Raw genomic sequence first — 11,086 nt, forward strand, 5'->3', positions numbered from 1 at the left:
TAAGTGGGCTTGTCTTGACCTTTTGCTTAGGTCAACCCATGAATTTTGTCGAATTTCAGCCTACTATGCTACGTCTCAATCTTAAACTTCGTTCTGGACCAACTTTTCTCGACCTTCGGCCTGGACTCGATACACAACCTTCAGTCCAAGCCGGCCCATCTCGACCATTGTCCCAAGATGGCCCAACTTGACCTTCACTCTGGAAAGGTTCATCTTGACCTTGAACTTGGGACGACCCACCTCGATCTTTGGCACAAGATGTCCCTTTACTAGCTTTGCCTGGGCCAACCTCTCCCAACCTTCGGTCTGACATGCCTATGGTCGGTTTGTTTTAACATTCAACGTAATTCATTCATCCTGACCTTCGACTATAAACGACCTGTCCAGGCCTTTATTTGTAGCTGATGTGTCTCGAACTTTGATAGGTAGGCTCATTAAACTTCAACTCGGGTCGTTTCGTGGTCCACCTTGACTTTCAATCCACAATGGCCTTGTTGGATCACTTTTTGAGCTTTTAGGAGTTTAATTTATCTTAAATATTTTAACATAGGTGTTTAATTGAAATGTTAAAAAACCTCTAAGATTAATATTTGTTCTTTTAATAATAGATCAAGTGTACATAATACATATGTTTCTGCCATACTCTTGCTTGAGCTTGTAGAAATCTTAATGGACAATTCAATTGCACAAGACAAATACCTGTCTTCTTGTGGAACAATCTTTTTGTATATTTCATTGCGTATATATCAACATAACAGTGATGTACCACAAATCAAACTTGATGGATTTATTAAGAAAATATTATATAAATGTGATCTAATTTCAATCATATAAGAAAGTACTACTATTTTTAACTTAATCTTTTAAGATAATAATTTATAAGTTTTTTTTCTTATAACTTTATTATTTTGATCCAATGTAAAATTAGACTCTCATTAAAATTATTTCCAACTTAACAATGTTATTACATAAAGTTAACTTATTCATTTATAATAAATAGACCAGAACGCAAAATAATTAACTTCCTATGTTTGCATTCTTGCCTATTCCATTTGACAATGAAGGATGGTAAAAAAGTTCTGGTCAGTCAACATGTATCAAATATTCACGAATCATGATAAAATCATAATGTAACATTTCCATCAATTAATCAGAAGCACCAGTGGTCTAGTGGTAGAATAGTACCCTGCCACGGTACAGACCCGGGTTCGATTCCCGGCTGGTGCACTTCTTAGAGAGCTGTGATGATTAAGCATTTGATTGAAGAGTCGATCAGTTTCATCTCAAACACGTAGATGAGATAAATGCACTCCCTGAGCTCTCCTTTTTCTGTGGTGTCTTTTTTTTTTTTTTTTTTTTTTTTGTTTACTTGGTGTTGAAGGTTATCAAGAATATGAGATGAGGAAGGTGGAAGCACTTGAAGGTTACGAAGCTGGATGAAAATTCTTAATAAATGGGGTAAGTTACCAAAAATGTAATCATAATGTATTTTTGTTTATTTAAGTTCAAACTAGATATATCTTAACAATTTTTAAAATGTTTTTTTTTTTTTTATCTGAATTCAAAATAAGGATTTTGGAAAAACCTTCTATATCTAATCTACATGCTATGTAAACTAAAATAAGATGGAAAATGAGGTTAAATAATAGTACATGTACCTTAGTTTGTATGCTCTCGTGCCCTTTTAATAGTAATATGTTTATATTTTTGTTATCTTTTGCATTTTTATATTCTCTATTAGGACTAAGATTAAAAACTCGATCTTCACTTTTATGTGTCATCACATTTTGTTTCATTACTATTATCGTATTATTAAGAATTTAAGTATGAGCTTATTAATAAAATTGAAAAAGTTGAATAATATATATAAGAGAATCCATGCAATTTTAAGTTTTTAGCTAAATGTGATATCATCAACTTTTATGAGTAGAAAAATCTAATTTGTGATTAGAAGTTTTTCTTAGCATTTTTCTTCATTTTGCGAAGATTAGGAAATCTTGTTACAGCAAATGTAAAATTGATGTATCTCGACATTTGTATTTGTACTGTTTTTGTTTCACATTCTTTTTTCTTATATTCTCTTGTCTCTTAACTGATTAATATTAGTCTTTTAATTTTAATAGTGGAGTGAATTATAACAAGACATGTTTATATAATTCATGCATTTCAAATCAAAGAACCAAGTGTTTCTTGTTTGTTTTTTGATTTTTAAATTTTCATTCTCAAAGCATAACGATAGTGTACGCACAAGACTAGGTTCAATAATCTAAAACATAAAGCATATATAATATTCATAGAGTTTTATTTATTGAAAAACTTAAACATTCATAAATATATTTGAATTATAGGATCGTATGTTATATGATAACAAAAATAACAAAATAGATAATCTTTAAGAATTTTTAATTGTTTTTGAATCATAATAGAAGATGATGTGGATAAGAAAAAGAAAATATTGTTAAAAATTTATAAATGACTCAAAAAATGAGAAAATTCTTAAGATTTTGAGAAGAGACGATTCAACTCACTTTTATATTGTGGATCAAATCCCTCTCTAGCAACTCAGTGACAGTTTGAGTTAAAACAAGTTAGATTGATCCATTTTATCACTCTTAAATAAAAGAATCGGAAGTTGTAATAACTTCAAAATTCCACCGATTATAACATCATAGAAAATCAATTAAACAATACAAAAAAAATCAACCATAATATTCTAAGAGACGATTTCTCATTAATAAGAAATATGTTGAAAACCAAATTAAACAATATAAAAAAGATGACCTTCATATATAGGGGCACATCATTTAAGGGGCTAGGGTGTTATGGCCCTTAAAATTTTTTCAAAAATTTTTAAGTTATGTGTATTAGAAATTTTTTATTTCTTTTTAAATTTTTTAAATTACATACAGTATATATTAAAAATTGATGAAAATTAAATTACATGTTTTTTATTTCTTTTATAAAATACAACATTTAATGTTAATAAATAATAAAATTAAATATAAAAAAACAAAAATATTTATTAAGATTTTTTTTTTGTTTCCAATTATCTTGAGTTTCTCACATGTGATGTATATCTCCTTTTCTCCCCTTTTTTTTTTTTTTTTTTTTGAAGAAAAACGGAATTAAAACACAAACTCACTATTTTTTAATTATTTTTTATTTATTCTTTTCTATTTTGAAAAAAAAAACTCTCTTATCTCACATGATATGTTAACTTGTAAGCTATTTGTATATTGAATTTTTATCTTGTAAGCTATTTGTATATTGAATTTTTATGAATGTAAAAGAAAAGATACGTACCATATTTTTTTTTTATCACCGATTCTTAATTATGATTTGATAATATGAATGATCGAAAGATAATATTTTATATATATGTTTAATTTTTTTTGTAATTATAATTATACTAAATTATGTATTAATTTTTATAGTATTAGTGATAATAATTAAATATAAATTTTGAATGTATTATTTTTACTCTTAAAAACTATTGACCAAGATCAGTCACTTTCGTACACATATTGCTACATATATCATGAATATTCGGAGAGTAATTAGAAGTATGAACAATCGTGACAATTAATTGAAATATATTCCAAAATAGAAGTTGAAGAGAAGTAGGATTAGCTTACCACTTCTGTCAATACAAGAGTTTTAACTGAACAAATTTAAGAAAAGAGAGAAGAAACCAACTAAGTCACAAAGATTGCATTTTTCCTTTTAATATAAGGTACAAAACTAAAGATGAAGATGGTGAAACTAAATAAACTCCAGAAACAAAGCTTCATTACTTTTGTTAAGGCCTACTTCATTGAAGGTTGACGAGCAATCGTTAATACTGTAAGCACGACGCGGGTATGACTTCACCTGTTCAAAATTCAAGGAAAATTGAAGGAAGGATAGTGGATCATACGCTGCTTCAACATAATTAAACAATGTAATTAATGTACCTGCATTACATAAGCGTATCTGATACCGAACCCTAGCCTAAAAATAAGTGTGGTATTGGTAAACACTAATACTAACTGTAATTTCTTTTTTGGAAAAAAGTGGTACGTGAGATAACATTTCAACTACACACAAAGGTTGAATCTAGAAATCAAGAGGGTAGGGAAAGGGATACTCACAAATCTATAGGTTCCAGGCTTCTGTGCTCCGCATACGTCTATGAAATCAAAAAGAAGCTACCGAAGGTAACAAAATGACAATTCGTTAGCCAACTATGCATACTTTCATAATAATGTAAAATAGGAATATTACTCCTAATAATGTTTATCTTCTGCTCCGAACACCTATTTCATAAGCGTACATTCATGAAGAAAATAAGAGAAATATACTGAAGACTTGTTTGAGTTTTGGAAGAAAGTAACTTACAAACTGAAGTGAGAAATTATTTTCCTCTATGTTCTTGTGAGAGAACATAAATAATTTTGAAATAAACTTTCAAAAAAGTATATGTTAATTCAGATGCAGAAATCCTACCAGAAATTCGATCTCATCCGGTATTAAAAATGAATTTAGGAAAAATGTCTCAATTCTCCAAACAAGAGAGTAAACAATGGGTAATACATGCCGGTTGGTGCACGAGTGAACAGAGAAAAAGGGGAATTGAAGGAAATTTAATGAAAGGGAGTGAATAAGTGTAGAAATCTGTCATATAATGTTTTGTAGTGTTGGTTGGTTCCTATATTCTCGAGTAATTATTCTGGTTTTTCTTTCCTGTTGTTATTACTGTTTCAGAGTTGCATTTGCTACTTCCGCAGAGATATTTTCAGAATTTGGTTTTCATCGTATTCTAAAACTATTTTTACCTCCAGTTTGTCAGTTTTGAGAAAGCGACGTTCACAGCGACCACCATCTGGCATTCGAACAACAATAGTAATTACTTCATCAGACAACAGGGGTTCCTTGGAGAGCCTAAGTTCTTTCATGTCAAGTTTTTTCATCAATTCCTGCAATCACGAGCCACACATAATTCAATAGTGCTTTTAAAAACAAGGAATGGCATACACTATACAAAGAAATAAAAAAAAAACAAAAAAAAAAAACACGAGTCACATACAAGAAAAGCTTTTCTTACCAAGAGATCATGACTCTTAGTAACTATAAATCTGGGGAAGCATGATTCCTATAGATGACTAAAATCTATTTGGTTTGTCATAATAAATATTCATGGAAAATTTATACAAGCTTCCTGGGAATCAAATAGTTACACGATATCTTTATCAACAATTTTAATTATTGACCACATTAAATTATATAAGAACAATATGGTATTTTTATATTTTATATAGTAGTAAAACTTTTTTACATATTTTATATTTTCATATCCCCTTTGAGAAGAATTTTGTGGGAAATGGTAGCTAAAACAAATCCCAGAAAACATATAGCCGTAATGTTATATTTTAAAACATGTAAAGGTGAGAAACAAACATAATAAAAAAATCCTGGAAAACATGTTTTCTAAATGTATTACCTTTTCTTCAAGCATCTTTTTGCATGATTCTTCTTCCTGTGAGGACTGGCTTTCAGTTTTATTGAAAGAATTCAATTCCTTTTGTTTATCAGCTCGTAGTGATGCTAGATAGTCAGCATCCTGCACAAAATTACGACAAATTATGTATCATGTCATAAACCTTGATCACACAGGCATCATAGGCAAGAATCTAAACCTGTTGTTGTTTCAGCAACCGAGAGTCAATTAATAATTGTGACATAGAACTGGACATGCACTTCGTCTCGGGATCCATATTTTCTTTTGGACGATGTTGTAGATTAGGCAAGGATGGAAAACTGTGAGTAGAAGTTTCACCAAAAAGTGCAGTTTCAACCAACAATGCTTCATTAATCTCTTCAGCAGAAATACCAGCCCACTACATTGAGAAATAAGGCAAGAGATTATTGAGCATAATAATCATCAGTTGATGGATAAAGCCTCATGCATACATAAAAGAATATTGGGTCTCCAATGGTTACCTTGTCAGCAAGAAAAATATCTTCATTTTGTTGACTATGACCACCCGCACTTTTATTTGACAAATGACTGCTGACTGGTTGTACAACATCTTGAGCTACATTTTGATCAGATGCTGTTCCTAACTTGATTTAGAAAACAGATATAATTTGTCAAAGATACATATATTGGATCTAATTGCATAACTTGTTAGAAATAACATTAATAACAGAAAACCTAGCAATTAAAAGCTAAAAAACTAGGAGCTAAATACTGAAACCTAGCTAATTAAAATGAAAATTGTGAAGTACTAAAACGCTATTGTGCTGTTTTTCCGTCTCAACCTTTAGTTTCAGAAGCAACTAGATCTTTTAGTTTCAGAAAGAATGTTCCTTAATTTTTATGGGGAGAAGCTATTTTCACAGCCACTTAGTTAGTTAATGGACTTCCTACATGAATCTTGAGCCATAATACTCCTTTACAGCTTTTCTAAATTGTTTTCCGATTCTTGGCTAACAACACATCCCGTTAAAAGTTTTTTACTGCAAAGCTTTGGCTCATAATCATGAGCCAAAGGGCTCAAAACTTGACCCAAAGGCACCTAAATGTATTTTTTGCAGGCTTTCCTACCAACCAACGAGATTACAAATGCTATTATCCAGTTTTGGAAAAATGATTATTTCTATTGGTGGTACTTTATTAAGGAACCTCATACTATAATAACTGCCATATACAAGGAATTTGAGATTAAAGACTTAGGACCGCTAAGGTACTTTCTCGGAATGGAGGCTGCAAGATTAATAAAAGGCATTATGGTGTCACAACAAAAGTACATTATTTATCTCTTGAAAGAAACTAGGATGAATGGGTACCTTATATACACTAATAGAGCTCAGTGCTAAGTTTAGTGTTAAAAATTGGTCTAGTAAATTTGCTCTTCTTGTTGTATAAGAAGGTTGTCCGATAATACATGTACATCCGTTCTTTGGGGATCCTAGTGTAAGTATCCCATTCAGCTGAGTGATGTACGCATGATCAAGATTGCTTTATAGTACAACTAGATGGTTACTTCAAACTCTCATTAATAACGTAAAGAAGTAAATGGTATTTTGTTCCTCTAGACACTTCCAAACTTCAATAGGAATAATTACAAATGGAAACTTCACCTTTCTCCATAGTTTTAAGGAATATTTTTACTGCTATAACTTGAACTATGCCATATTAAGTCAAATTTTCTTCGTTCTCTTAACTTTCTAAGTCTTCCATATTAATATTTTTCGTTCTTTATCTCTAACACATCTTACTTGGTCAAAATATCAGATTTCGTGTCCCTAATTTTGGCAAAGCTTATTGTAGAAATCAGTCAAAACTAATAGAAAGTGGTAGCTATCTTATCAAATCTCCATTATAATTATTCTTTTATATTAGTTGATTTGTAGAGCTCTTTTTTCCTTTTCTAGGTCGTCGTTTTGAGAAACTAAGCTTTATCTTCCACCCTATCTATCTGGTATCCTCTCTTCAAAAGTATGAGAGGATAAAGTTTTCATTCACTGTTTTCCTACCCTTATTTGTTTATATCCTCCGTTCTTTGTTCCAAGATTTCAGGGAAACTCCTCAGAAGTCTCTGTCAGCAGTTTTGTTGACTAATTTCTAGCCTTTCGAGACCTTCACTCGACTTTCATCATCCTTGCATCCACACATAATTTATTCGACTTTTTGCTTACTTCTTTTTCTTGAACACTTTCCTACCACCATCGAATTTTCTTATGTCTTAGTCCAAAAGCTATTGATTAACCCAAAAGTGTTTACACAACCTTCCTATCTTTCTTAGACATGTCACCCCAAATGAGGATAACTTTACCTTGTAATTCTCAATTACCTCCTCCAATAATTTATCTTTAGAAGTCCTATGTCACCCTTGAGCCACCATTTCATGTTTAATTGATATACTCGAAAGTTTCTAGTTCTGTAAATTTGCTATAAAGCATTTTAAACTAACTATGACAAATCTGTAACCTGAAATGGTGCAGAAGAATTTTCTATGCATTTTAAATAATACAGTACTGATTAGAAAACAGAAATGTACATTAGGCAAATCTAAGCAGAGAAAGTTGGAGGAGTTTGAACCAGATTATATAACCCTATAGGCTTTTAAGTAAAACATGTCAGTGGGAGTGGACAATGGCCAAAAAAAGATAGAAAATAAGACATAATTGAATTTTTTTGCACTTAATGTAGATTCACTTAATGCACGCCTACATTTCTTCCCTAACACCCATGCATCTCTTATATGTGTATGCGAAAAATATAGACGGGCTTATAAGATACACACCTCTAATTGGTTTCTGCTACTGTTAGTTTTTTTTCCCTTGTCTAATAAAAGGTGAACTCCAAGCTGCCCTTCCTTTTCCTCTTCTACTAAAAGCTCACGTCTGGTTTTCTCTTGCTCTGCTGTCTAAATTCAACACAGCTAAGAATCAGAAAGATTGGAAAAGAAGAAATTGAATTGTACAAATATAATGAATATTTATAAAACCTCTAAGGATGACGCAATTGCACGGGCCAAATCATCATCTTCTTGTTGAACAAGAGTTTGAGGAAGCCCACCATCAGATGAATTCTGAAACAATGGTTTATTGAAAGCAGGGGAACTTTAGAAAGCATATAGAAATAGAAGTAAAAGCAATATGGTAAATTTCACTAAGTAAGTATACATTGACAACGCCTATTCGCTCCCATGAAGAACCTCCTCTCGTCTCCATTTTCGAGGCCTCAATAGCTGCCTGAAGCATTGCTTCCTCTGTTTCAGTATCAGGACCATGTGAGGCATTTGACTGAGCTAAAGGGTATTGGTTCTGATAACCATCTGTCCCACGGATTCCTAAACCATGAGAAGATAAATCTTCACCTGTAGTGCTCAATCCTGATTGATAATGCGGCTCAAACGGATTATTGATCCATGCAGGAACTTCCCTCACCTCTGCCGGATGGGAAGTAAGAGGCGGTGGGCGATTTGTATATGCAGTAGCACCAGCACCACCAGTCCCATTATATAGATCTCTAAGCTCTCTCCTATAATTTCGGTCAAGTAAGAGTGAAGGTCGAAATCTTCTAGCAGCATTAAGAAAAGGCAAGATTCCATTTGATCCACTGCCACGATCTTGATTACTTGCGCCAGTGTTATTATGTCGTGGGGCAGCAGCAAGATTTTGCCCTTGACCTGATAATCTAGTCAAGGAATCAAACAAACTCTGAGTAAAAGGACAATACAACTTCAAAGAAAACTCAGCTACTTTAGACCATGTTTAGTAATATCATTAAAGATTCCCATTTCCCGAAAGATGATCTAAATACTAGGTTAAAAATGGTCAAAAATATAGGTTAAAATATCATTTTCCTTTCAGAAAGGCATTAAGATGAAAGAGAACAAAAGAAAAACTATAAACCACTTTGCCATACATGTGCCTATCCCCTTCAAGAAAATGGGCATTAATAGCTTCATTTAGATTGCCCCCATATTCCTGCAACCAGTTAAACAAAAAGGTCAAAATAATATAAAGGTCTTCTATTTTATTCTTGAAAATGCACAGCATATCACGAATTCTGCAGATATAGCGCATTGCATTCTTAACATTGTCTCTGTCCAAAATTAACCAAGATCACTCTAAATGCACAAGGACCATATTAAAAATTAAAAGTACAAATGATCAATGTGAATAAATTTCTTCCAAACCATTTTTAGGAGAGAAAAAATAGAAAGAAATGAAATGACTAAACTAAAAATGTTATAGTTTATGTAGAAGTTAAAAATAGGAGTTTAAAGAAAATAAACTCAACCACATTTCAATTTTTTATTATTATTTTTCTCTCCTAGAAGGAAAGTAAAAATATGCACGACAGCTGGACCAAACCGGTAATGCAGTGAAATTTAAAAGGGTTTTACAGTAACATGAGACTAAATCATACGTTGAACGAACTAAGTTAAACAATTAAGCAACTTGAAATACGATTAATTAATAATTAAAAATTGTTTATAGTTTTTCCTCTTAATCGTTTCTTTTATTTCTTTTAGATCGGCGCTTCTTCTAGCAAGAACAGCGCGAGACTCTTCACATTCGGAAAATGAAACTTAAAGAACGAGAAATAACAGAAAACATGAAAGTAAAAAAGTAAAGAGTGGGAATGTGAAGAGGTGGACCTCTAATTTCTGAACGGCGACGAATTCCGGTGCTCCGGTGATGCGTTGGAAGGCTGCGACGGCTTCCGGCGTGGCCATGGGTGGGTGGATCTCTGGAAGAAACCCAAAAGTTAGTGTTTGATTGTGCAGGTGAAGAAGTGTATTGTACAGAATCTTTGTGTAATGCGCGCCACCTTTATACTTCGATTCAACTCTGTGACGCAACGCAACACTCTGCACTGTTCTTGCTGAAAATAAAAACTGCACTGTTCTAAATAACTAGCTTTTAATGTAGCCTTTTACTTTTCTCTAACATAATTTTTCAGATTTTTTTCATTTTTCATAAACGAGTTTCACCAAATTAAAAGGTAATCATGTTAAAACAATAACAGATATTAAATTATATATAGTAAATTATATGTAACTAGAAGAACTAATGATATAACATCATTCATATTTTTTTATCATCAAGTCTTTTTTATCAGATATTTAAGTTCTGTATTCACAAATTTCATGTATAAGTTATTTAAGTCTTTAATGTTTTACTTTCTTTATTTTTATATTTTTTGCATTATTTAAAGTATGAAATGGTTCGTTTCTATTCATCCTTTGCGGCTTATTAATCATTGACTTATCTTTCTTTTCCTTATTTTGAATTAGTTTAAAAGTAAGTTAATCCTAGTGGCTTTTATTTTTTTTCTAAGTCATATTAATTTCAATAATTTCTTGCAATTTTCTTTTGGAACAGAAAAGTAAAAAATATCTGTAACATTTATTTTTATGTTTATTTAAAAAATCGAAACTTCTATGAGAATGAAAATAAAAGTTATATTTTTAGAATATAATAGTTTCACAAAAGTTTATTTCTTTTATATAAATATAAGTTATTTTATACTATTTTTATTATTTCATTCAAGTTGGAAATCTTTAAACCTGTTAGTCTAAATAAATAA

General features: G+C 31.4%; 1 protein-coding gene and 1 non-coding gene across 4 annotated transcripts; one reads left to right on the top strand and one right to left on the bottom strand.

Annotated features, from left to right (window-relative positions):
• Positions 1–1,156: 1,156 nt before the first annotated feature.
• On the top strand, positions 1,157–1,227 carry TRNAG-GCC (transfer RNA glycine (anticodon GCC)). Its single transcript has one exon. It is a non-coding gene; the product is annotated as a tRNA-Gly (tRNA).
• A 2,337-nt stretch (positions 1,228–3,564) lies between these two features.
• Positions 3,565–10,384, bottom strand: LOC114166114 (plant UBX domain-containing protein 9-like). Of its 3 annotated transcripts, XM_085667995.1 has the most exons (12): positions 10,328–10,384; positions 10,155–10,246; positions 9,416–9,477; positions 8,671–9,184; positions 8,493–8,576; positions 8,289–8,411; positions 5,980–6,102; positions 5,676–5,876; positions 5,480–5,599; positions 4,815–4,955; positions 4,131–4,187; positions 3,565–3,870 (listed from the first exon to the last, which is right to left on the bottom strand). In XM_085667995.1, the coding sequence occupies exons 2-12, from the start codon at positions 10,230–10,232 to the stop codon at positions 3,763–3,765; spliced, it is 1,611 nt and encodes a 536-aa protein (XP_085524121.1). In that variant the 5' UTR covers positions 10,233–10,246; positions 10,328–10,384; the 3' UTR covers positions 3,565–3,762. The 3 variants fall into 3 exon arrangements, 2 of the variants coding, with proteins under 2 accessions (XP_085524121.1, XP_085524122.1); XR_003599853.2 differs by having other exon boundaries at positions 3,954–4,187; positions 10,155–10,382; XM_085667996.1 differs by having other exon boundaries at positions 3,565–3,917; positions 4,127–4,187; positions 10,155–10,383.
• Between the last annotated feature and the right edge of the window lie 702 nt (positions 10,385–11,086).

This window comes from Vigna unguiculata, chromosome 10 (genome assembly GCF_037176805.1).
Source record: "Vigna unguiculata cultivar grain cowpea cultivar isolate G323 ecotype 2 chromosome 10, ASM3717680v1, whole genome shotgun sequence".
Classification (NCBI taxonomy): domain Eukaryota; kingdom Viridiplantae; phylum Streptophyta; class Magnoliopsida; order Fabales; family Fabaceae; genus Vigna; species Vigna unguiculata.

Bases quoted from the DNA above. Each gene is read 5' to 3' on its own strand.
- LOC114166114 (XM_085667996.1), bottom strand. From the start codon at position 10,232: ATGGCCACGCCGGAAGCCGTCGCAGCCTTCCAACGCATCACCGGAGCA. The intron at 9,185-9,415 runs GTATGGCAAAGT...TTCCTTGACTAG, and splicing joins CTTGAAGGGGATAGGCACAT to ATTATCAGGTCAAGGGCAAA. The intron at 4,956-5,479 runs GTAATACATTTA...TCGTGATTGCAG, and splicing joins AAAAGATGCTTGAAGAAAAG to GAATTGATGAAAAAACTTGA.